Source organism: Aricia agestis, chromosome 2, assembly GCF_905147365.1.
Source record: "Aricia agestis chromosome 2, ilAriAges1.1, whole genome shotgun sequence".
In the NCBI taxonomy this organism is placed as follows: Eukaryota; Metazoa; Arthropoda; class Insecta; order Lepidoptera; family Lycaenidae; genus Aricia; species Aricia agestis.
The window spans coordinates 1,952,720-1,978,944 of record NC_056407.1 but is presented as its reverse complement, the minus strand read 5'-3'; the positions used below and the strand labels follow the sequence as shown (position 1 = coordinate 1,978,944).

At 34.8% G+C, this 26,225-nt stretch overlaps 5 protein-coding genes across 5 annotated transcripts; 1 reads left to right on the top strand and 4 right to left on the bottom strand.

Moving 5' to 3' along the window:
• Window positions 1-2,157: 2,157 nt before the first annotated feature.
• Window positions 2,158-3,181, bottom strand: LOC121739532 (proline-rich protein 36-like). The gene is made up of 2 exons (XM_042132052.1): window positions 3,141-3,181; window positions 2,158-3,025 (listed from the first exon to the last, which is right to left on the bottom strand). The coding sequence occupies exon 2, from the start codon at window positions 3,018-3,020 to the stop codon at window positions 2,229-2,231; it is 792 nt and encodes a 263-aa protein (XP_041987986.1). The 5' UTR covers window positions 3,021-3,025; window positions 3,141-3,181; the 3' UTR covers window positions 2,158-2,228.
• A 1,629-nt stretch (window positions 3,182-4,810) lies between these two features.
• LOC121739068 (protein FAM136A) lies at window positions 4,811-10,213 on the bottom strand. The gene is made up of 4 exons (XM_042131389.1): window positions 10,041-10,213; window positions 9,563-9,682; window positions 9,136-9,234; window positions 4,811-5,455 (listed from the first exon to the last, which is right to left on the bottom strand). The coding sequence occupies exons 1-4, from the start codon at window positions 10,125-10,127 to the stop codon at window positions 5,318-5,320; spliced, it is 444 nt and encodes a 147-aa protein (XP_041987323.1). The 5' UTR covers window positions 10,128-10,213; the 3' UTR covers window positions 4,811-5,317.
• Window positions 10,214-16,508: 6,295 nt separating this feature from the next.
• Window positions 16,509-18,114, top strand: LOC121739079. Its single transcript, XM_042131400.1, has 2 exons — window positions 16,509-16,690; window positions 17,004-18,114. The coding sequence occupies exons 1-2, from the start codon at window positions 16,649-16,651 to the stop codon at window positions 17,994-17,996; spliced, it is 1,035 nt and encodes a 344-aa protein (XP_041987334.1). The 5' UTR covers window positions 16,509-16,648; the 3' UTR covers window positions 17,997-18,114.
• Window positions 18,115-18,255: 141 nt separating this feature from the next.
• LOC121738765 lies at window positions 18,256-19,887 on the bottom strand. The gene is made up of 2 exons (XM_042131002.1): window positions 19,760-19,887; window positions 18,256-18,964 (listed from the first exon to the last, which is right to left on the bottom strand). Exons 1-2 carry the CDS (start codon window positions 19,805-19,807, stop codon window positions 18,401-18,403), a joined length of 612 nt encoding a protein of 203 aa, XP_041986936.1. The 5' UTR covers window positions 19,808-19,887; the 3' UTR covers window positions 18,256-18,400.
• A 3,766-nt stretch (window positions 19,888-23,653) lies between these two features.
• On the bottom strand, window positions 23,654-26,126 carry LOC121736072. Its single transcript, XM_042127127.1, has 4 exons — window positions 26,028-26,126; window positions 25,190-25,546; window positions 24,656-24,730; window positions 23,654-24,577 (listed from the first exon to the last, which is right to left on the bottom strand). The coding sequence occupies exons 1-4, from the start codon at window positions 26,076-26,078 to the stop codon at window positions 23,702-23,704; spliced, it is 1,359 nt and encodes a 452-aa protein (XP_041983061.1). The 5' UTR covers window positions 26,079-26,126; the 3' UTR covers window positions 23,654-23,701.
• Window positions 26,127-26,225: the final 99 nt, after the last annotated feature.

Below are 26,225 nucleotides of genomic sequence, written 5' to 3'. Positions count from 1 at the left end.
AGCGTGCGTCGTTCGTAAAAAATTATTGCTTTGTAAACACACATGTACATTGTTTTATAAAAAGATCTTTAATAACTGTGATTAAGGTTGATTTTAGATAAATGTATACTAAACTCTATTACTCGGCGACAGATTTTCGAGAGGTTTTGTATGGGACTGTGTATCTTGTATATTAGTGATCAAAGATATTTGAACTATAACCGCCGAAAATTGGGACCCCAAACGGTTATCCTGCAAGAATAACGAACTCTGCAAGTAGGTACTTGATGAAATAAGTTCATGAAAACTATTATTCTGGGTTAGAGTCAAGTCGAACGCGGAGCTTGAAAGATAAACTTTTTCTGAACTATTTTTAAACCTAAACAGGCGTGTAAAAATAAATAACTGGGTTCGGAAATCTATAACAAAAGATATATTTAATGATAGCCTTGGTCATGCAATTTTACTTTAAAGAAAACCTATAAACTAAAATGTCTTCATCCACCGAGCTATCGGATGCCGAAACCCCGCCTTGTCTGATGGTGCACACCGTATTTCATTTGGCAAAAAAATTGTATGCCACTTTTATTTACATCAAATAGTGTAGAGTAGGTAATATGCTGAACTTAAAAGGAAAATTATCACGGCTAAGAAGACTTCATAAGTTATTGAGTAATAGTCGATCAACTAAAAAATATTCGGTGAAGTATAAAGGAACTTTTCGTTCCTTTGAACATTAAGACTGGGTTGCACCAACTAACTTTAACTTTAACTGTAAATTTAACTTTGACTTTAGCTTTAACTACAATGCAAAATGTCAAAAAAAATCTTTAGTTAAAGTTATAAATGGACGCCATTAAGACGCCATATTTAACCATAACCATAGAGCTCGACAAGGTTTTAAATGCATGTGGCGAAAAAGGAACTAACGCTGTCATCATACAAAAACGCCATTTTTGACAGTTCTCCTTTACCAGCAGCGCCCCCGCCCACGTGCATTTATAACCTTGTTGGATCAGCTGTCATCTGTCAATTTCTCCGGGCAAAGTTAAGAATAAAGTTAAAGTTAAATTTGCCTTAACTATAACCATAACTTTAACTTTAACCACACCTCTGGTGCAATCCAACCTAACAGAGATGATGTTGTTAGAAGTGTAAAACACGTTATAAAATATGTAATTGTACATTAATTGACCATACAAAAATTATCAAAAACTAGCGGTACTACGCAATCCTATATTGCGCGTGGCTTGACATGCACTTGGTCAGTTTTTACACCTAAGATGCTGCGTTCCATAGCTCGTCAAGGCAGACTCCGAGTTGGGACTTCTGTGAAACTGTCAAAGACCATGATTGGGCGCCGTAGGTCAGAATAGGCAAGATACACATGATAAATCTAAAAAATCGGGCAAGTGCGAGTCGGACTCGCGCACGAAGGGTACGGTACCCTTCGTGCGCGAGTCCGACCGTTATAAAGAAAAAAGAAAAAATAGGCGAAAAGTTGTGTTTTTGTATGGGAATAATAATAATTAATTTAATTACTTAATTAAAAAATTAATTAAAATAAATTAATTATATAATTAATAAAATAAATTATTATTTAATTAATAATATAATTATATTTTTAAATATTGAAGTAGACATATAATTAAGGCCTTTGTGAAAATATCAAGTGCCTACCTGTTGCCATTATTGATATCGAGCAAAAAAGGCCACAAAATCACGTTCGTTGTATGGGAGCCCCCTTTAAATATTAATTTTATTTTGTTTTTAGTATTTGTTGTTATAGCGACAACAGCTGATATACACATTACACAATCTGTGAAAATTTCAGAACTCTAGCTATAGCGGTTCTTGAGATACAGCCTGGAGACAGACAGACATCGAAGTCTCATGAATAGGGTCCCGTTTTCACCCTTTGGGTACGGAACCCTAAAAAAATATATGATGTAGGCACATTACTATAAAAATTAGACTCTACTTTCAAAGTAAACTCTATGCTTATAGCATAATATTATGCTTATGTACTATATAGTATATAGCTTAGGGTTTAACGGAACAAAGTGATATTGATAGTGTATAGATTTTTTGTAGGAAAGTACAAAAGATTAGATTTTTGTATAAAAGTAGAAAAGAAGAAAGAGAAAGGGATGAAAGGTACAAGAGTAAAATAATAAGTTTATATTTCTCAATAATTTATTTCAAATAAATAACTTAACACTAACAATAAATAACTGGAAACATATATTCTATACAGTGGGGGGAGGTATAGGTATTTTACGTAGGAAGTGACTCCGAGACTGGCTGGAGACTGCCGGAAAATTGGAAGCCATCCACGGCGATACTGGAGACGCCGCAGGCAAGAATGGGTTCATAGATGGAGGAGATTTACAAGGACAGGGCTGTTCTGCCTCCACAGTCGGGCTTGGCTGCACAATGATCTTCTCCGCTCTCGGTATCTCAACTGGAATTTCTCTTATTTCTGGCTTAGGTATCAACAGATTTAAGTATTGCAAATTCTGCATTGGAATTTGGTAGTTTCTAGGTATTTCGGGCGGTAAAAGTCGGTTTGGTATAATTTGGTTTGGCACGATATGGGTTGGCACAATCTGGTTTGGCGCAATTTGGGTTGGCAACATTTGGTTTGGCACAATTTGGTTTGGCGCAATCTGGTTTGGCACAATTTGATTTGGCATCTGGTTCGGCATCATACCAAAAATATTCGGAGACAGCAGAACATTTTGGTACAAATCTGCTGTTGGAATATCTGGCTTCGGTATATTCTGCACCAACTGCGCAACAGCTTCCAAAGTAGATGGCGCTTCAATCTTGCATGGAGCTACCGGTACTTCTGGTGGTCTGATAGCTGGTATTTCTGGGGTTCTGTAGTTTGGTAGATTTGGAGCAATACTCCGGAGCCGTTCTTCTATACAGGGAGGTAGCCGTCGTGGTGGGGGCCGCATTCCTCGCCAGGGGCCCCGTCGTTGACATGTGACTGTGTGTATGAGTAAAATCGATAGGAGAAGTAGGGTGATTTTCATGTTGTCTGTAAGAAATTTAAATTTTTATTTAAATTAAACTTATAAAGATCGCTAATTTTCAATTGCTTTATAAAGCAACTGTTAGGAAAGTATGTTAGTTAATGGGTAACCAAAACTTACCTCCAAAGAATAACAAAATCGATATAAACAGTTAGAAATATTATTTCCTCTTTTATAATAAAGGTGACACAATTATTATTATTGTGTAATTATATACCTAGTATCAGATGTCGAATCCTTATCAGTTACAAAACAATGTCAGTATGTAAGAAGTTATAGGAAGTTTCAAAACTTGTTCCTATAATAATTGTATTGCTAAAAAGTAGAAGAGAGTTAATGTAACATTAATTTTAATCATATTGTACATTTAAATACCTAACAGTTATAACTTATAAAATAGTTCTCTGTAACTATTATACTTACCTATTATTATATTAAATAGTGTACTCAAAGTTCCCAGTACGTCGGCAAAAACGCAAAACTTTCATTAATTTCAATGAGCTTTTTAATAGCCTACTGGAAATTTCAGGAACCACTGCAATACAAAATTTAAGTACTAAAAGCCTATTTGGGCTACAGCAGTATTAATTGTGTAATTGATGATAAAGCTTTATAAAATCTACTATCTAGTTTATAAAATATATAATAAAACCTAAAATCGAGGTTCGCCAGGATGAGGCCGAACCTAAATCTTAATTCCTAATATTATGAAGGGTAGGCAAAGATCAGGGAATGTCACATTTTTTTCTGAACTCTACTTGAAAGCAAATCTTTGCCTATAGATACCTATAGTGAATGCGGCAAAGCGCGCCACCCCGGCAAGTGTGCTTTAATTCCATACTGCTGATTGGGAATCCGCTATATGTAGTAGGTATGGAATTATCCCAGCCTTCAGCCAGGCGTCAAGTTGACGGCGCCCGGTGCGGTCGCACCGCTCGCACCATCCTAGGACCGGCACTGCCTGGGAATGTTCATACCGGTAATGACAACCGTTTTTCTCAAAATCATTTCACTAGGACATTCCCTGTTTGCCTGTACCCTTCATTATAACAACCATTTATGTTGCCGCTGTGCCATCGTTGGAACGGCACTGGAGCGACAAAAATGTAGTTGATAGGCCTTTAACTAGATATGGGAATTTAAAGTAGTCTTTACGGTTATCTAATATGAAATATCTTATTAGAAAGCCTACAGCTTACTACAATTCTATGTATAAATGTGTAGGTGCTCATATTGATAATAATAATTTACGCTCAATAGTTACTTATAATTTTATACGGAAACATTTTACTAAGTGAGTAAGTGAGGGCTAAAGTACAGAAAAACCGAACATAAATTGTAACATTTTATTTCAAACAAATGCTAGTTATAAATGCTTTGTACTCAGTTCCAAAAATCTGTTGTTACAACAATTTTATTATTTATGTGAAAGTGTCGTAAAAGATACAACAATTTGCACGTAGAATAAAACTCCTACGGTCGGCACCTAGGTTTATTTACACATTTAATTAATGCTTAAAGCTTAGCAGATATAAGAATTTTAGCTAAAAAAGTTGTACAAGTTTGCAGATTTGATTTGTTAGATTTTTCAACATTCCTTGGGTGACAGAACAAAAAACGTAAGTGTACAGTACATAGACAATAACAACAACAGGGCTTGTAGACAAGTGGCAAATCTAGCGCTACAAAATGTATGCGATTTGACATAAGTCATCGCTTCGCTAGCGAATACTAATGTCAAATCGCATACATTTTGTTGCGCTGGGGTTAGCGTTAGCGTTAGCGTTTTGCCACTTGTCTACGGGGGCAGTAGTAACCAAGTAGTAACTGTAAATTAAATAAATCAAAAACGTACATGACATATACGCTGACTTGGTAAAAAAATTCTTGCAATAAGTGCCTTCGCATCCCCAAAACACATCATTTAATATCATCCAAAATAATTGATGTAGTGTACTATGTAATACATAGGATTATCAACAATTTCATCAGGGTTTGACCCACAAATAATAACCTCAATCAATACAGCTTGTCAAAAAAAGTAGACACCAAGCATAATTTTAAAATCATATTAAAAGTATAATATTGTTTATTTTATTTCTTTATTTCCATACTTATTTCTACTATTACAGTATTTACCCCAATGCGATAGAAACATACAAATAAAAAATTACCACTAAATAATATTGAATCAAATAAAATTTGTGTCAGGGTGATACCTACATACTCAGTTCAGCATCTTTCCTTTTTTGACAGACTGTACTACAAACTAAAGTCTTATATTCTATAACCAGGTTTCATGCATTAGTCATCGGAGGTGGTTTGCCGCTCGCCAGTACTTTCTTCATTGTCTTCATCATGCTAGGAATAAGGCCTATGTGCTTGTCCACACATTTGATGGCGCAGTTCTCAAATTGTATTGTGCACTTGTCTATCTGTAAATTAAAATGATCACATTAATATTATAGCAACTGCAGCTTTATTTAGATTGATACTATAAAATACTAGCGATCGCCCGCGGCTCCGACCGCGTGGATGTCGGTTACCGCTGCAAAAAGCCTACCCAGGAAAGACACGGTCAGCAAAATTATTCCCAGGTCAATTCACAGACTCCGACACTAACATCGACGACGCAGTCATTATACGCTGGCTGCACCCTGCACAGATTGTCTTCCTCCCGCACGTACACCCCTCGGTGACGCCCACTATCGTGATATTTTAATTTCAAAACCAAACGTCCAATTTTAATATTATCTACATAAACTGTACTTAATGATGATATAATTTATTTAGACAAGGATTAATAGCATAAGTAAAATAACGCGTTTGAATGTACATACTTAGTCCAAAAAAAAACAATATTTTTAAATAAGAAAAATGGTTATTGTGCCTCACTCGACATAGATAGGTATAGTGTGTCAATGTGTCATGGACTTTTTTGTAGATATTTATAAGATCTACAATTACTTGGAACATTTTATGGTTCTATCTTTTATAGATTAGGCAGCGTTCACAAAATAAGTAACTTTTCTGGTTGATTTTTTACACCTTGCGTCCGAAAAACCCAAATATCTTACAGAACCCTATGTTTTTCCAAAATAAAATTTTGCCTATGTTCAGCAGAAATAATGTATGATTCCAGTTCAGCGTTGTCAGATTTTTTTGTACCAAGTCAGGACTTTCAAACTTTTGGAGAAAAAAGCGGGATTCTTCAGTCAAAAGCGGGACACTGCAAAAAAAAGTTTTTTTTTTCATTTTTTATCTTTTTATTTGCGTTATAATAACGCTTACGTGACAAAAAATAGCTAAAGTAGCCGAAGAAAATCCACCCCTCTACCTCCCGTACTTTTATCTTCATTACGCACCTTTCTTTCTCAGCACGCTGCATGTACGTTCGGGCTTTACCCGAAAAGCGGGACTGAGCCTGTCCCGCGCGGGACATTTAATTTTGATGAAAAAATCGGGACGTCCCGCCAAAATCGGGATGTCTGGCAACGCTGTTCCAGTTGTAAAAGAATTTCTTAAATCGGTCCAGTAGGACCGATTTAAGAAATTCTATATAGTGGCCCGGCAATGAGCACAAAAAAAAAACAAATATAAAACTTCATATTTGGGTAGTTCATACTTACACAAACGGCAAGCGTAAAGTGTTTTTTAGTATGTAACGACGCATGTGGACGATGGTACCCAATATATTCAATCTGTCGCTGATTATTTCTCTAGTGCTCATTGCCAAGCCACTATAATAATTATAAAATAAAGAAAACTATTGATAAATTCACTGAATGTTGATTTAAATTACAAAATAAGTTAAAAGCTTGGCTTGAATGTGATCTGAAAACTTTTTACGATAGATATATTGCATGGCTATGCAATATTTTGCTTGGCTCCTTCTTACATTTAATGTTTTGGTGGGATTTCATTTCTTTTTTTAAGGTTTCTTTTCTTTTCAGGTCACGTTAAAACTTTTCTGTACTCAGCTTAGCACCCATTCTCTATCTCTAGGTATATATTCTAGGTCGTAAAATTAATTGATAATAACAGGTAGGTACTTCTACAAAGTACAAATTCTATGACGATAGCCCAACAACTTTTGAACTTTCAGGAGGTTATTCGTGCACCGATGTTACTTTCGATTGAGTATTACGACCTATCCCGGATTTTTTTAAACCATAATAATTATACTTTGCAAACAAGCGATACCGCGATATAAAGGGAGTGCTACACCATCTATCAAGCGCGTATGGAGTGTACATCGTAATTCGCAGTTCTGATTTCATTTTTAGTATGTAACGACGCATGTGGACGATGGTACCCAATATATTCAATCTGTCGCTGATTATTTCTCTAGTGCTCATTGCCAAGCCACTATAATAATTATAAAATAAAGAAAACTATTGATAAATTCACTGAATGTTGATTTAAATTACAAAATAAGTTAAAAGCTTGGCTTGAATGTGATCTGAAAACTTTTTACGATAGATATATTGCATGGCTATGCAATATTTTGCTTGGCTCCTTCTTACATTTAATGTTTTGGTGGGATTTCATTTCTTTTTTTAAGGTTTCTTTTCTTTTCAGGTCACGTTAAAACTTTTCTGTACTCAGCTTAGCACCCATTCTCTATCTCTAGGTATATATTCTAGGTCGTAAAATTAATTGATAATAACAGGTAGGTACTTCTACAAAGTACAAATTCTATGACGATAGCCCAACAACTTTTGAACTTTCAGGAGGTTATTCGTGCACCGATGTTACTTTCGATTGAGTATTACGACCTATCCCGGATTTTTTTAAACCATAATAATTATACTTTGCAAACAAGCGATACCGCGATATAAAGGGAGTGCTACACCATCTATCAAGCGCGTATGGAGTGTACATCGTAATTCGCAGTTCTGATTTCATTTATATTTTAATCGAATTTAATTGTCATAGTTTCATTGTTAACTTTGTTAACACTATTTTTCCTTTTGTACGTAAAATAATTATTATGAAGTCGAAACTCATTTTTAATGTTCTTGCAAAGCCACAAACATAAAAATCTTTTCTTTTATTTAATAAAGTTATATTATACTTTTCAGTTTTTAGGTTTCCTTGCCCTAAGGATCAAAACGGGAGCCTATTCCTAATGAGTCTAGACTTCGCTGTCTATCTGTCGTCCGTTCGTGTATCACGAGGCTAGATGGCTAGATCTCGAGAACCGCAATAGCTAGATATTTTAATTTTTTACAAATTATGTACTTTTGTTATCGCTATAAAAGCTAATAGTCCAACTAAAATAAAATAAATGATTAATCGGGGGTCTCATACAACAAACACGTTTTTTGCTCTATATCCATAATGGTAACAGTAAGGTTTTTGAAAATTTTAGAAAATACTTAATTGTATTTCAACTTTAATAATAAGTAATAAGAAGTACATAAACTTGTGATTTAAGTGGGGCTCCCATACAAATTTACGGTACGGAACCCTATGTACGCCAGTCCGACTCGCACTTGGCCAGTTTCATAATTTTTCCTTTCATTGTGGATAACGACCTACCTTGTTGCCAAATTTCAAGGTTCTAAGTCTGCTAGAAGTACCTTAGAATTTTGATGATTTGTCAGTCAGTGAGTGACAAAATGTAGTAACTTTGATCATCCATAACTATTAAACTATTTATCGAAATGTTATGTAATTTGTAGGTTAAGCTAGTTTTAATACTTGCTTCTAGTCACCGAAATTCTAAATCCCTAGCTTTGTTAACATCGAAGATAAAGGGGGTGTGAAAAAGCCGCGAACCGCTTCGAGAAAAGTATGCTAAGGCCGTGCCTTTGCTAAAAAGCTTGGCTGGAGCACTGCTGTGCTCCCAGATTATACGAATATATAATAAATCCTAGATATTTATATAAACTAAAATAAATCTCATGAGTATGACAAATATTTAAAAATACTTATTAACAAGATTTATTATAAATCTCATGCATAAAAATATTCTAACTGTGGGGAAGAAATGTTGTAAGACTGTTTTTTAACAAAATATGTATGCAGTGTTGTGGTGTCCAAGTTGAGTATTGTTTTCTACCCCATTATTTACATTTTATTTCTATTTAAAATATTGTACACAACTTACAACTTCTTGACTAGGATCAGCGCCCAGCTTGTCTCGTGCCAAGTCGTTGCAATCCATCACACATCGCTGCAGTCTGTTTTGTAAGGAGTTTATTTCATTCTGAAATTTAAAACAAAAAAATTATTATAAGTCAGTCCACAACATGAACATTTCGAAAACAACATGTAAGCAGCAATATTATAATAAACAATTGGGATTTTAAGGACCCGAAGTGCAACTTGTAATATTAGAGCAGAAATTCTTTGTTGCTAGTGTTTGTGGACATTTTCACAATCAGATAATCAATCTGGACGTTTTCTGGTTCATTTCATTGGAAAATGTTGCAAGGCAGTAGTTAAAGCTCTCTAAACTTTAATGTTTTTATCAAAATATATCAATAGCATTGGTGAGAACAAACCTACTAAAAAAATTGTTTTACTGATATTACCTGAACATAATTATTTGCTTGATTTAGTTGAGTTGTGCAGTTCTCTATACAGCCATGTACTCTCTCCAGTGAGGACTGTGGGTCGTCACAACATTTAGCTGCACATCTGTGCATATCACCCTGAAAAAAATCATGTCAAATAATTTGTGTCTTTAAACAAATTATTAAAAAAAAGAAAATATTCTAATTTTCACAGCAAACAAAAGTCACACTTTAGGTTTAGTGAACTAATGAAAGGTTTAAAATATATATTACAGTAAAATAAATAGTAATAAGTTATGTAACAGAACATTACTAACCAATAGTTGGAGATGTATTTTAAATTTAATGAAATTAACAATAATAATGATTGTCTTTTTATGTAAGATACTAAAGTGGAATATTGAAACAATAACAACACGGGAATATAAATGTTATTTTATTAATTTAATACAAGAGTTGCATAAGATTCTTACTTACACATAACCTAAAAACTAACCTGCATTTTTCGCAAATAACTTTTGTCTAGTTCATTTACAAGATTGGTCATCTCCTGTTCTATCCTATACTTCTGAGCTTCCACCATTTTTATCTATATATTTGTGATTTTTATGCTGAAATTTAAATATTTTTATGAGAAACTTGCACTAAGCTTCACTGGAAATGTGACAATTGTTTTATGATATTGTGACAGTGACATTGGCAGAAGCCATATTTTGGTTTTTTTAAATTTTAATTTTAAAGTGCAAGCGTTTCTTTAAGTTGTGCCATAGTTATCAAATTGATTAAAAAAAACAACTGTATGATAAATGGAAACGCACTCGTTGTGAGCTCACCTACACCCAATTTAAGAAATTGCGTTCCGAGTTGAAAATGAAAGAAAGTACTTGTTCAAATATCCAAAGCAATAATTTTGGCAGCACATTTCCAATTTGAAATCTAAGGGTGGATTTGAACCAACTGTATATTTATAATTTAACGGTTCCTTCTACTCAGGAACTAAAAGTACAGAAGCGTTTGCTCTCTTATATAATACTTCTCTAGCGTTTCTCTCCCTGATGTACCTAAACTAGGTCCCAATTTAGAACCTGTCAGGCTGTCAATGCTGAGGGAACTAGTATAATTCTTTCATCCTTAACACCTGGAGATGTAAGAAAGGCTATTGGCAAGCTTTAAAGCTCAAAACCATCGTGCCTAATGAGCATGCAACTTGACATATCACCTGTTCAACACATCTCTCAGGGCTGGAATATATCCTATCCAATGGAAATTATCGATTTTCACACCTATTTCCAAAACGAGCGATCAGACTGTCAGTAGAAAACCACAGACCTTATTATAGCTGTCTTGCCTTCTATCGCCAAAGTTTTTGAGCTTGCGCTACATAACGTCTAATTATATCTTATATCTTTAAAGAGCAATTCTTGTATATATATATATACTAGATGTCCCGCGCGGCTTCGCCCGCGTAAATTAGGAATTTTACAGAAACCATACATTTTCCCATAAAAAATATTTTCCCCGTTTTTCCCGCATTTTCCTGAGTTTCTTCGGTCGTATTAGTCTTAGCGTGATAATATATTATATAATATAGCCTATAGTCTTACTCGATAAATGATCAATCTAACACTGAGATAAGTTTTTAAATCGGACCTGTAGTTCCTGAGATTGACGCGTTCAAGCAAACATACTCTTCAATGTTATTATATTAGGTAGGTATAGATTTTTTTTATCTATGGACGCTTCACACCACGTCAGTCTGGCCCCGTGGTAAGTACCTGATGGACTTGTGTTACAGGTACCAGACAACGGAAATATATTTAATACTTTTATACTATAAATATATTTAAGATTTTTATTATATGATACACATATTTAATACACATCCATGACCCAGAAACTTTGAAAACTTTTTGTTCCGTCGGCGGGATTTGAACCCGCAACCTCCGGCTTGAGCTACCAACGCGCTCACCACTGAGCCACAGAGGTCGTCAATCTATTTTTAGAAATAAAATAAAGTTTTTTTTTTTAATTATCGCTTGACAAACTCGAGTCTCGATCTAAAAGACTATGAAATGGTATAATATGGTAGTGATGATGATGATGATGATGATTAATGTAATTTGCATAGTAGCATATGGTTCCTGTTCTTAAAACAACGCCGAAACTCCCAAACTTGTATCTATAAAGAATCAGGAGTTCTCTCAGCACCTTCCGAACCACGGTATACCAGGTATATCTCGGTGAAAAATCTTACTTGTTGGTAGCATATGCTTAGAATGCTTCTCACGAAACCGAAGTCACCACACGTTTCCCTATAAGTTTTGAGGAGTTCCCTCGATTACCCACAAAGCAACAAATAACCCAATCGCAAAGCAAAAACAAAAGTCCGTTTTTCTAACCAAGTCAAATATATTTTTATCGACAATTCAGAAACCAAAGAACCAGAAACAATGAATATCTGAAAGAAAGCGCTGTGGTTGCTCCTCTGCGTTACCGTCTGCACAACCACACAATGACGAAATACACTATCTACTACAATAACATAAGCCCGAAGCTTATGAGAGCCCCCGGCCGGTTCCGCCGTAACCGCTATGTCCCTCGGCCGCCGCCGCGCGACATATTTTTTGATTCCGCGTAAGTTTATACGTTTGAAAACTTCTAAAGTATTGATCGAAATTGTATAGTGTAAAAGACAATTATAATCTACATTTAATGTCTTAGCTTCCAAACATGTTTATTTGGATAAGGGTTAATGTTGTAAATTGTTAAAATCGCTTCGTAAATAAGCCATTATTTTTCGTAAAAAGTAAAGAACAAAAATGGCTATTGTGAGTTATCCCTAAGAAATAGACATATTAGTCCAGGGTCGATAATTTTTAAAACCAAAAAAAATCATAATAGGATGAAACCCATTAGAAAAGGAGGGAAATATGATAAAAATTAAAGGAAAAATAATTTACGGGCGATCTGAGGTTGGGAAGGGGATGGGGGTGAGTTTTTAAGGGTAAAAAACGGTTTTTCTCGATTTCCGGCAAAACTAAAAGTCCTATCGAAAAAAGTCAAATGGAAAAGTTGTAGATAATAAAAAGATCTAAAACTTTTGTATTTACACTTTTTTCACATAACCTCAAAATTTATGTGAAAAATTCAAAAAACCAAGTTTTTGGTTTTTTATTGTTATCTTTTACAAAAATTATTTTTTTATAACGAAATTTTGTGAAAACTTACCTTTTTATGTCCCAAATACACTGTAATTTATTTAATTAAAAATATTTATTTTTTCACCTTATTTTGAATTAATATCGAAAAAACACCCTAATTTTCAATCGAAAATTCACCCGTCAAAATATCAGCTTTTTTCAAAAAGTTGGTGTGGTTTCTGTTCGTTGGAATCTCTACTTTCCGATGGTAAAAAAAAATATATATGTTACTATGGTAAATCTTCTCAGAAAATGCAAAAATTCAAAAAAAACTTGAATTCGAAAAATTTTTTTTTATTATTATAAATAATTTCATCTAAAGAATGTGATTGCTGCAATTTGTTTCAATTAAAAAGTTGATTTATTTAATTCTAATTACATTTATCAAAATCATTTAATGTGTTCTGTTTTTTAATATACTGTAATACATTATTTCTTGTATCGCTGCTTTGAACACATGAAATTTTTTCTTTTGATTTATTACCGAAAAATCCACCGCAGATAAAGCAATGAGATTCAAAATTAAATCCAAGAGCATCTTTAATTACTTCTTTTCCTTCCTTTGCTTTTTTTTGTCTTGAACTACAAAATGTAGCTATTGCGGTCTCGTCATTATATTGACTTTGACAACTTCGATGAATAAAAGCTGATGTCAAAGTCTCAAATTTTTTGTATTTATTGTCGATTCTTTTTTTGCTGGATACCACTAAACGATTCAAAGCTGCTCTTTTTATTGCATACACTTGCTTATCATCTGCCTTATTGCAAATGATACAAACAGATTCATCCATACTGATAATCTGAAAAGACAAAATCGAATTAATAATGTCTTCACTATTTAATCGTGAATAAACTCCCATGAAAAAAAAATTAAAGAAATCAATGTCAAAATGTATAAATAATATATTATAAATCTATAAAAAAGTATAAAATATATATGAAAATCGGCCAAAAGTTTGTTTTATTAGAAATATATTTACGATATATATTTTATATATTTTTATAGATTTTAAATATATTTTTTATAGATTTTGAAATATATTTTTTTTCATGGGATTAACTAAATTTGTTTGTGCAAAATTAAGGAGATAATTATTTTTTTATCTTGTACTAAAATATCATTTAATGTAACAGCTGCTACGAAATATATAGTATATAATAGTAGGTATGTATGTAGTAAGACCCAGACCCGCCTAGCCCCTTCCCCACTTCTCCACGAAATACCTTTTGATGGGCTACAATTTTTCGTAGGTCACTCAGGTATATATATAATTTATCTCAAAATAGTTATAAATAAGCATCTACGCATATAATTTAAAGAAAATTAGACAACTTTCTCCAAATATTGTAGATGTCTTATTAAATATTAATTTAATTAACTTATTTGTTTGTTAATTATAGTAGTATATTTTTATTTGCAATTTTTTTGTTATCAACGTCACATGTAATCTAACGTTTTTCGAGTAATTAAAGTCTAAATTTTAATAAATAGCTCAAAATTATTTATAATAATTAAAAAAAGTTTTTCAAATTCAAGTTTTTTTTTATTTTTTGCGTTTTCTGAGAAGATTTACCATAATAACATATATTTTTTTTTTCACCATCGGAAAGTAGAGATTTCAACGAACAGAAACCACACCAACTTTTTGAAAAAAGCTGATATTTTGACGGGTGAATTTTCGATTGAAAATTAGGGTGTTTTTTCGATATTAATTCAAAATAAGGTGAAAAAATAAATATTTTTAATTAAATAAATTACAGTGTATTTGGGACATAAAAAGGTAAGTTTTCACAAAATTTCGTTATAAAAAAATAATTTTTGTAAAAGATAACAATAAAAAACCAAAAACTTGGTTTTTTGAATTTTTCACATAAATTTTGAGGTTATGTGAAAAAAGTGTAAATACAAAAGTTTTAGATCTTTTTATTATCTACAACTTTTCCATTTGACTTTTTTCGATAGGACTTTTAGTTTTGCCGGAAATCGAGAAAATCCGTTTTTTACCCTTAAAAACTCACCCCCATCCCCTTCCCAACCTCAGATCGCCCGTAAATTATTTTTCCTTTAATTTTTATCATATTTCCCTCCTTTTCTAATGGGTTTCATTCTATTATAATTTTTTTTCACATTTCATTATTTTTAAAGGCTTCTACCCTGGTCTATATATCATCGCGGACTTTTTTGTTTACCTTATTAAGGTGTACAATACTGTAGTACATTATTTTGTTCTATCTCGTAGGGTTTAGCCAGCGTTTGCAATATAAACGCAAAAAAATGAATTTATTTACGACATAACATTAGAAACCTCTAAAATTATCAGTGTTTCTCTACCATATTATGCATATGTTATACATATAAACCTTCCTCTTGAAACACTCAATCTATTAAAAAAAACCGCATCAAAATCCGTTGAGTAGTTTTAAAGATCTAAGCATACATACACACATACATACAGACAGCGGAAAGCGACTTTGTTTTATACTATTTAGAGAGATATATATATATATATATATATATATATATATATATATATATATATATATATATATATATATATATATATATATATATATATATATATATATATATATACTAGCTGTTGCCCGCGACTTCGTCCGCGTGGACTTCAGTTTATAGCGCGCGATGTCAACAAAATTGGTGTCAAAACTTTATATTTTATGCCAAATTTTAAAGTTTATTTAGCCCCCCAATTTTTTTCAAAACACAACTTTACCCATAAACTATTTATCATTGATAGGTTTAAGGTTACGTCACTGTATTTAATATAAAGTACTGACTTATTAAATAACGTAAAAAAGAAATAACAATCGAAAAAATCGAAACCTGAATGTATGATGATACCACCTCTTATAGAAAGATGTTGGTCAAGCGTTAGCGCGATGTTAGAGACGCACGGCGCATTCTAGTATGAATTTTTGGAACTAACTTAATTTGAACAATTTTTCGTATTTTCACCCCCTTACAACCCTTTTTTCCAGTAAAAAAGTAGCCTATGTCCTTTCTCAGGCTTTAGACTATCTGTATACAAAATTTCATTACAATCGGTTCGGTAGTTTTGGCGTGAAAGCGAGACAGACAGACAGACAGAGATACTTTCGCATTTATAATATTAGTATAGATAATTGGAATCTCGGAATCGGCTCCAACAATTTTCACGAAATTTAGTATATAGGGGGTTTCGGGGGCGATAAATCGATCTAGCTAGGAATCATTTCTAGAAAATGTCATTTTCATCGGATACCGAGCAAAACTCGGTCAAGCTAGTTAATCACGGAGTTATTAATCACGGAGATTAGCTCCGTGTTATTAATGCAACAGATCCGTGGAATTCTTTCTGATGACCAGCATGGTTTCCGTCCTGCCCTAGTTGAAAAGTGGCAAGCGATTATCGTAAACGCTAACAAAATGTATGCAATTTGACATAAGTCATCGCTTCGCTAGCGAATTAATGTCAAATCCCATACATTTAGTGGCGTTAGCGTTGGCGTTTACGATAATCGCTTGCCGCTTGTCTAGGCCCACTGGACGCTCTGTCAGTACAAATTTTTTAGCTCACGTGGACATCATTTCTAAGGCTTTGGTGTTAGTCAAGGGTCGGTGTTGGGCCCTCTCTTATTTAATCATACTAATTGATAATAATATATATTATTATACGAATATTATGCCCTGTTTTTTACTATTATTGGCCAACGTGGAAAGGTCTCGGAAGCCACCTCGCCAAGAAAAAAGCCTACAATGAGATGTTTCGCGTTAATTGATAATATCAATGATCTCTATAATTCAACATCTGATAGGACACGAATCCGTGATAAAGTATAAATAAGTGAAGAGTATTAGAAAATCTTCATTACAATATTGTGTTACGTGAGATCAGGGTATATTATGGTGTTCATCATATTTGCAATTTTTCTAAGTTTTTTGCAAGTGAGTTAACTTAAATCAATATTACCAATGTTGTAAGTGCGAAAGTTAATTGACAAAATAATTTACGGACAACGTCTAGTATTTTGAGACTTACGTGGGACTTGAAAGAGCATTGATTGTTCAGTATACGTAAGCCGCTATATTTAAATTTTAGTTTCCAGGAGGCACAAAAAACAAAAGAAAATTAACACCTTGGATTAAAGATTAATTTTATTAATTGTTCTCTGCTGTTGGATGTTGGCGCTTATTACTATTAATCAATTCGCCTGCTCGTTTCTTACTAAATCATATTATGTATAATCTTCTATTTCAGAATGGTCTCGCTCAGTATCCAGCACAATTCTACATACAACCAGAGATCGTGGAAAGAAGAATTCCTGCTCCCGTCTTCATCCCAGAGACTCCGATAACGCAGATGAAGTTTCCCAACCCAACCACTATAATCACAGACTGCACACCGTCTGTCTGTCACAATTTGGGCAACTTGGTACAACTTATGATAGTCAGTAACCTCCTTCAAAACACTAATATAGGGTCACCTGCGGCTATTAAAATAGCTCTACCAATCATAAAAGAAGTCCTATCTTCTCCTTCGCTAGCGAACATCTGTCCAGAGTCTTTGAAGCAGAAATTTAATATGATTGCATCAAGATTACCAGTAGCAAACACAGTCGCAAATATTTCTCCCAATATAGCCGTACCAAATTTGGAAGTCAGTCCAAACTTATTTATAGCAAATGACCTTTGGAGGGCCGCTCCAAATTTAAACTCACCTAATATAATTTACCAAAACCTACCTGTTAACAATAACATACCTGGTAATACGATTTTACAAGATCTGGTTTTACAGGAACTATTTGAAACCAAACCCGTACAATCGTTACCTTACATACCTTACCAGAATCTTCCCTTACCTGTAGAAACAATTTCAAATACCTTGCCTCTAAATGTAGCTCTGCAAAATATTGTACCTCTACCTTTTAATATTCATGAAACAAAAGCAGTTCCAAATTCTCTACCTCTCACTATAATTTACCAAGACCTTCCTTTATCTGTGAACACAAATAATGTACCTATCAATACAGTTTTGCAAAATGTACCTGTCGATTCACCCCAACGCAATATTGAAGGTTTACCTTTTAAAATTGTTTTTAAAAGTTCTCCAAATGAACGCGTAGACTATACTCCTAATGTTGTCTCTCGAAATACTCCAAGAAGCAACCTCAATACTATTTCTTCGTCTTTTCCGTTGTCGATTTCTTCTCCAAATACCAAACCCGTTATAAAATTTCTACTAAGATCGTAAATCTAGTATGCTTGTTATTGTTATTTCTAAATGCTAACTAGGCTGTGTCTAGGCATATTGTAAATTGTTATGACTTGAATGAGTATTTTTTGTTGTGTTATTTTTGTAAATATGATTGTAAAACATGTAAATAAAACATTTTATTGTCTTAGTCATTTTGTTTTTCATAGTTGTATAAGATTTATTAGGTTATTCATTTAATTAATTAACTACCCAAGGGATAAAGTAATAATTATGAAATTAATATTAAAAACACATAGAATTTGTCGTCATTTATTTCGATAAAACAAAAAATGGTCAACTTACGTGTTAAAGATTATCAAGACAACACTCTCTGAAGTGTAAAATTACTCTCGACCATCCAAATACTAAGTTATCAAACTTTTTTTAGTAACATTACATTCTTATAGATTATCAAAAAACAACGGCACACCGGACATATAGAAATCATTGAAACCTCCGTATGGAGGCATGATTATGTCTACGAGGCCAAAATTTGATGGCACAGCATTTACTGGTACAATATCGTAACCGCCGACACAAGAAATCGGCACAATCTGTAGATTTGGGGCCATCACATCAGCAAAACATTTATCCGAGGCCATAGGCAAAGGGGGCCCGTATATAGTTTCGGTGTATATCACCTGGGGCTCGGGAAGGTAGACGGGAGATATATCGGTATACGACACGGGGTATATATCGTACACTGGCGTATCACAAGGAAAAAACGTGTCTATAATGGGCGAGTAAGTCACGGACTCGACTACAAAGGAGTAGGGGTACTCCGGGTTATACTTCGGTGATAGGTTTATGGAGGAGTCTAGGAAGTTGGTGAGGATCATAGACTGGAGCGCGTTGGCGAGGGCGAGGGACATGGAGTTGTCGACCACGGTGATGGAGGAGGTGAGCGGGCCGTACTCGTAACCGTAGTCCCGGGTTACGATGGGCGGCAGGAACTGGCTGTGCGCCTGGAAAACAGTAGGATTTTTTTAAATAAGGGGGCAAATAAGCAAACGGGTCACCTGACGAAAAGAAACTACCGTCGCAAATGGACACTCGCAACAGCCAGTTTTTTTCATGTGTTATGCATATGCAAATATTAGTCGTGTAGCCTCAGTACAAGAGAGGGAGTAAGGAATACGCTCTTTCCTTGAAGTTTTGTTTTTGGAGAGTGGTAAGTATAATCTTACCACTTTTACCACACTAACCAGCTTACCACTCTCTAAAACAAACCTTTAAGAAGAGAGCGTACATATTCCTTCTTAAAAGGCCAGCAACGCACCCATGAACACTCGCAACATTAGAAGAGCTGCAGGTCCAGTTTTTTTCATGTGTTATGCATTGCATATGCATAACACATGAAAAAATATTAGTCGTGTAGCCTCGTAGGTAATATCAGAGATCGTATGCTATTTTGACTTTTTGTTTCATGAATCATGATAATCCCCTTCAAAAACTCTACATTATAAGCCTTTTTAAAGGGGCTAAAAACTAACACAGTTCGAAAAAAAATAATTGTTTAGATTATTTAGAGCTTGGTTCTAGCTGCTAATGCTTTAATTATATCATTTTCTCTTCCAATTCGTTTTGATCTAAATGTTATAATAAGCGTTACTTTAAATTTTAATGTTACTGATTTATCGCGCGATAAAGAAAACAAAAATGTATAATTGTAGAAGAACATTATGGACGGTCAATATTAATTTGCATTTCGATCAATATGATTTGGAATAGTACTGCTATAAATTGAATTCCTTACTCACCATACAAAAGAGGCATGTCGCAACTAATATTATGACAAATGCCGCCATGTTGCCACAAAAGTATAAACAAATATTTAGTATCGTAATTACTTATATAGGGCATATGAAATGGTTCAACGCAATCGTTGTATATTTTACTTCATACAACTTATACAACATGCTTCAGCGAATCCTTAGTAAAAGACACGTAGCCTGCTAACTTGTATGTGGCTACATAGATACGTTATGTAGACTCTTCGCCATACAATACACCCATACAAATATTATGATTGGCTGTGTCTGTAAAATCTTCACACCCGAACCGCTGAACCGATTTTGCTGAAATTTGGTATAGTACCTACTTTTAGTCCCAAGAAAGGACGTCGGATCCTTTTTTTCCGGAAAATGTAAGGTTCTCGTGCGATAAAAGATTTTTGCTGGCATCATCTAGTAATATAATATTTCTCACGTCGTATTTCTCGTTGCTAAGGGTCAGGATTGTTCTGTAGGATTTAGGTGGTAACTTTACTATTATATTTAAATGTGTATGTTTATGTACTAGAATATATTTGTTTGTTTTTTTTTTATGAAATAAGGGGGGCAAACGAGCAAACGGGTCACCTGATGGAAAGCAACTTCCGTCGCCCATGGACACTCGCAGCATCAGAAGAGCTGCATGTGCGTTGCCGGCCTTTTAAGAGGGAATAGGGTAGTAGGGGAGGGTAGGGAAGGGAAGGGAATAGGGTAGGGCCTCCGGTAAACTCACTCACTCGGCGAAACACAGCGCAAGCGCTGTTTCACGCCGGTTTTCTGTGAGAACGTGGTATTTATCCGGTCGAGCCGGCCCATTCGTGCCGAAGCATGGCTCTCCCACGTATAAAATTTAAGTTAACCAACGTCCAACATATTTCAGCAAGGATCATAGTAGAGACAACCAAAAGTAGATACCCAACCAAAAACAACACTACGATTACAATCAATACCAGTTAACATTATTGAGTATTTGTTATGTTTGTTATGTAATTTCAACGTAATTGCCATCTAAGATATCTACAATCAGTAAATATGTTATCAGATCTTGATACATCACGTAGAGAAAACCAAGTGTCATCATCGACTCTATTAAAACAAGTGAAGAAGAAAAGTATCAAGCATATTTTCATAATAGCCACTAATTGCAAACAAAATCTCAGCCAAACAAAACCCAACCCTTAACAAATCGATAGAAAATGATTTACGTTGTGTGTTTCTTTGCGATTTTTAAGGTAAGATATAATGAATACATTTAGTATAGATAGTAAGCGATTGCCTACGCCTACGAACATTCATTCATTTACAGCCTTTTGCCAATATTTTATGTCCCTCTTGGTTTATGGCAATGACAGAAAAATGGAGTCGATAAATTTTTTTCACACCAATTTTCTTTGAGGATCTAGTATTTCTAAAAGCGCCATTTGGTATCACAATATAGACTTACATACAGCATTTTTACAGATAATTTCAGGCCAACCTATTCAGTACTACGACCCTGCTAACCTCGAAAATACACTTGGTTCGTATGTAAAGAACATGAACTGCCAAGAGCTTACAGCTGCAATTCAACAGATGGCGCTATCCAGATTCTCCAGAGCAGCTTTGCTGAAGCCACTGATTGGACAGATCATGCAGCCAGTGGTTGAGAAAATAGCAACCACTCTCCAAGCCCCAAATAAACCACTAGTGTATAGTTTACCATTAAACCAAAATGGTCCTAGTTATTTGTCAAAAGAGCCCTTATTCTATTCAAATGTAATTCAAAATAGTCCTCGCAGATTGCATATTTAATCATTGGTGTCTATGAATGTAGGTTTATCTATACATCTATACATCTATACATATAAATAAAAATGGAGTGTCTGTTTGTAATATTGAAAGAACCGTTTTTTACTAAATGCATATGAATGTATATAGGGTACAGACACCAAAACAACATTTTTTACAATTTTTGTCTGTATGTCTGTCTGTTTGTTTCGGCTAATCTCTGAAATGGCTGGAGCGATTTTAACGGGACTTTTTTAGGCACATAGAGGCTGATGTAGTAAGGAATAACTTAGGCTACTTTTTAAACGACTTGCGAAAAGGAGGAGGATATGTTTCACTTATGTTAACGCGGACGAAGTCGCGGGTAACAGCTAGTTGTAAATAGAACTTAAAAAATAATGTAGTAGTAAGAGGCAGTGAACTTACAATAAAATGTTACTAATTTAATTTATTACATTATCATAATACCTACTGATATTATTATTTATTTATTTATTTCGTATAAATGTTAGAAATGAATTAGCTTATTAAATAATTTATAATACGATTTTATAAATGTTTCATTATTTGTAAGAAACCTTTGATAAGGTTGTAAACGATATTTTGATTTAATTTTCCTTTTAATTAGAGTACCTTTAAGCCTATTAGTAACTGAATACCGTTAGGACCTCATAATTAAGGTCGCTCCTTACCCTCGGGGGTAAGAGGTGAAAGTCTTAAATGTTACCATTGAGAATTATAATTCCCCTTGCTAATAATATTTTACTTTCATAGCGGCTATCGATCTTTATGTCTCTCTTATCTTTGGGTCCAAAACGACAACAACTTTAAGCAATTTTTTTTTTTTATGAAATAAGGGGGCAAACGAGCAAACGGGTCACCTGATGGAAAGCAACTTCCGTCGCACATGGACACTCGCAGCATCAGAAGAGCTGCAGGTGCGTTGCCGGCCTTTTAAGAGGGAATAAGGGTAATAGGGGAGGGTAGGGATGGGAAGGGAATTGGGGAGGGTAGGGAAGGGAATAGGGTAGGGGATTGGGCCTCCGGTAAACTCACTCACTCGGCGAAACACAGCGCTAGCGCTGTTTCACGCCGGTTTTCTGTGAGAACGTGGTATTTCTCCGGTCGAGCCGACCCATTCGTGCCGAAGCATGGCTCTCCCACGTATAGAAAATATTCTGTGTATTTTTAAAACATAATTCTATCTGAATAATATTATCACAGTTAATTGATAAGTCGAATATTATTGGTTTCAAGACTAAATCCATACTAAAATTATAAATGCGAAAGTGTGTCTGTCCGTCTGTCTGTCTGTCGGTCTGTTATCTCTTCACGTTCAAACCGCTGAACCGATTGTGCTGAAATTTGGCATGGAGATACTTTGAGACCCGGGAAAGGACATAGGATACTTTTTATCCCGGAAAGATGTACGGTTCCCGCGCGATAAACGAATTTTGGCGCAACAGAGTTGCGGGCATCATCTAGTTGCCTAATAAATCACGCATTAGGGAATCAGTCTTCGTCTAATCATCATTCATATTTAGAGCAGCGGTAGGCAACAGGCGGAACGCGAAAGGTCGAATCTCATACGCGGTCATACGTGGGAGAGCCATCCTTCGGCACGAATGGGCCGGCTCGACCGGATAAATACCACGTTCTCACAGAAAACCGGCGTGAAACAGCGCTTGCGCTGTGTTTCGCCGAGTGAGTGAGTTTACCGGAGGCCCAATCCCCTACCCTATTCCCTTTCCTACCCTCCCCTATTCCCTTCCCTTCCCTACCCTCCCCTATTACCCTATTCCCTCTTAAAAGGCCGGCAACGCACATGCAGCTCTTCTGATGCTGCGAGTGTCCATGGGTGACGGAAGTTGCTTTCCATCAGGTGACCCGTTTGCTCGTTTGGCCCCTTATTTCATAAAAAAAAAGGATGAGTCGGTGACCATATCAATAGACTCAATATATGTTAGTAACATTCTTATTTTTAACGGTTATAAATGTAATTCTACTCTGAGACATGTCTACCTGGAGGAGAGGTATTAAATAATGTTAATGAAAAACGTTTTGAAATTTTTAATTTCTTTACTACAGACTTACCAGTATTTTATTAACATTAATTAAATATTTACAGACGTAGACTAGGAAATTCTAAACATATTATATAACTCAATAATAGTCAGACAGTGTGAACAATTCTTTGATATTGTCAGGAGAAAATATTGCCGCATACGGATTCTGTAGATTACTCTTCGATGGATACTCCGATGATGATGATGATAGGTAATCGTATGGTGACTTCAGTAAAGCTCCAACTCTTGGTGAAGTTACTGGACTTCCAAAGCCTCCATATGCTATCATAGAACTTGCATCATCAAAATTAGAGGAACCAAGGAACTTGGCGTTCAGCAATGGGTATTCGTATTCTGCTTCACAAGGCTTATTAACAGCTAGCTTTGCTCCTTCAATTGCAGTCTTAATAGCATCTAAACTAGGACTATTTGGTGCAGGGTTACTTATTAGATTATTTATTATTAACAATTGCAATGCTATCGCCAAATTGTTTATTACATTCGAATCAAAACCTGCAGGTTTATCATTTTTCGCTGATGGTAGAGTTGGCGCTACAGCTGGTGGTGTCATCGGAACTTGTATTTCGGCTACAGTTTCTACTGGTTGATAAACTGGATAGGTAACCGGGTTTGGTTCCACAGGTTGCTGATAAATGGCATAGTTTGCGTTTGGTTCCAGAGTTTGTTGATATACCGGATAGTTAGCAACATTTGGTTCCAGTGCCTGTTGATATATTGGATAGGTTGCGGGATTTGGTTCCAAAACTTGTTGATATACTTGATAGTTAGGCTGTTCTACAGGATTTTGATAAACAGGGTAGTTTGTAGGTATTGCTTCCTGTACAGGGTAAGGGTATTGGCTCGGGTTGGCATAATTTTGTTGAATTCTTGTTGGATCTATATAGAATTCCCTTGGTCGTGGACCCCTCGGATAAAAAGGCTTAGCACCATATGGGTGAACGTATGAAGCTACCTAAAAAGAACAGGAAAAGTAATCTTTTTTTTCGATAAAAAATTATTAAAATGAATGAACAGAATTTTAGAAACTCACCTCATAAATGGAGATAATAATGATCAAACAGCTCTTGATAGCCATCGAGATAGCCGAAAAGTTACAAATGAGAAAATAACATTAACAGCTAGTTGATATAAGTAAAGTTTATCTGTACATCTCTATCAGTCACGTTGGGACTCATTACATAATATTGAATGTATAATGTATATTAGATGCGGTTACTCAATACTTTGATAAAGAATTATTATTTTAAGCATTAGATGTTAGCGAAAAGTGCTCGTTGGAGTGAAATGTTTTTAACTTCGAAAATTTTACAAACAAATCGTCAAAGCATTAATGTTATTGCTAAAAGTTTGCCAAAGTAAAAAGTCAAAGTTTTACAAAGACAAAGAACGAGATTCTTAGTCTAGATTGAAGGAAGTCGACCTAAAAGAGAAGATCTATAGTGTTATCTCAATTAAAGTGCTGTCAAAGTGATTTGCCAAGGGGATAAAAACGAAAAAAAAACTGGGATTTACATGAAATATTTTATTAAGCTTTACTGAAATAAATAACTAACAATACAAGTTAATAAATATAGCTGTATGGTGCTGGGATGACATTTTCTATGGGGTAGGGATATCCAGCTGGCACCAAATTTGCTGGGTATGCTGGATAGTCGCAAGGCCCTGGCAGCGTATTACTTAGAAGACTGCTGACTACTAGCAGCTGGAGAGCATTAGCTAAGCTGTTAGCTACGCCGCTATCCTGGATTATGGTGGGGGAGTAGCCGACTTCTGGTAGAATGGGACCGGCGATGGGTGCAGGTATGATTGGAGGTCCAGGAATGACGCCCTCCCTGAGGAACACCTGGTTGGGCAACAAGGCTTCAACCAGGTTGGACTGACAGCTAGGAACCACTCTGTTGACGCATTGTCCGAATACGCTCTGTAAAAAAAGGTACTTAGATGTCTCAATAGCTATGTCCACACAATGCAATTTCATCTTCAATTTTCGTCATCGTCTTTTTATTCAACTTTCGTTTGGCATATTCAATAATTGAATGCGTCAAAATCCATCTGCGTTGGAAAGAAAAGTATAGCGTCGCGGGCATGCCTCACGTGCGATGTTGACTGCGCTATAACGCATGCCCTTGATGAACAAAAAAAGTCACAGTGTGGACAAAGCTATTTTACAATTTTAAAAAAAGTGTAATTATAGTTATTATCTTAATATTATTTGAATTACTTATAATATTATGGTGAGAATATTTATTGAATTAAACTGGAACTTTTTAAGTGTTAAAAATTATAACGAGAACACTATAGCTACTAAAAGTCAAATTAAGTCATTTTAGAAGAACCATTAGTTGCATGCGCATGTAAGCATGTAATATATTTAGTGAGCTAGCTATTGGTAGAATAAATACCTGCAGGAAAATAGCCTGAACGATGATAAAAAATCCGACACCGTACGCCATTTTTAATTCAATACAAAAGTGAACTGGTAATACAATTAAATTATTTATGATTTTATTTATATTTAAAACTATTCCTTTGTTTTGTAATTTTTTTGTAATATTTACTTGAAATCGATAAACGTTATCGTTGTTTAAAACAATGTCACG

Bases quoted from the DNA above. Each gene is read 5' to 3' on its own strand.
- LOC121738765 (XM_042131002.1), bottom strand. From the start codon at position 19,807: ATGGCGGCATTTGTCATAATATTAGTTGCGACATGCCTCTTTTGTATG. The intron at 18,965-19,759 runs GTGAGTAAGGAA...ACTGTTTTCCAG, and splicing joins CGACATGCCTCTTTTGTATG to GCGCACAGCCAGTTCCTGCC.
- LOC121739532 (XM_042132052.1), bottom strand. From the start codon at position 3,020: ATGAAAATCACCCTACTTCTCCTATCGATTTTACTCATACACACAGTC.
- LOC121736072 (XM_042127127.1), bottom strand. From the start codon at position 26,078: ATGGCGTACGGTGTCGGATTTTTTATCATCGTTCAGGCTATTTTCCTG. The intron at 25,547-26,027 runs GTATTTATTCTA...CTTTTTTTACAG, and splicing joins TTCAGGCTATTTTCCTGCAG to AGCGTATTCGGACAATGCGT. The intron at 24,578-24,655 runs GTGAGTTTCTAA...TGTTCTTTTTAG, and splicing joins TTATTATCTCCATTTATGAG to GTAGCTTCATACGTTCACCC.
- LOC121739068 (XM_042131389.1), bottom strand. From the start codon at position 10,127: ATGGTGGAAGCTCAGAAGTATAGGATAGAACAGGAGATGACCAATCTT. The intron at 9,683-10,040 runs GTTAGTTTTTAG...GATTTTTTTCAG, and splicing joins GTTATTTGCGAAAAATGCAG to GGTGATATGCACAGATGTGC. The intron at 5,456-9,135 runs GTAAGTTGTGTA...TTTAATTTACAG, and splicing joins CTGATCCTAGTCAAGAAGTT to ATAGACAAGTGCACAATACA.
- LOC121739079 (XM_042131400.1), top strand. From the start codon at position 16,649: ATGGTGTTCATCATATTTGCAATTTTTCTAAGTTTTTTGCAA. The intron at 16,691-17,003 runs GTGAGTTAACTT...CTTCTATTTCAG, and splicing joins TTTTTCTAAGTTTTTTGCAA to AATGGTCTCGCTCAGTATCC.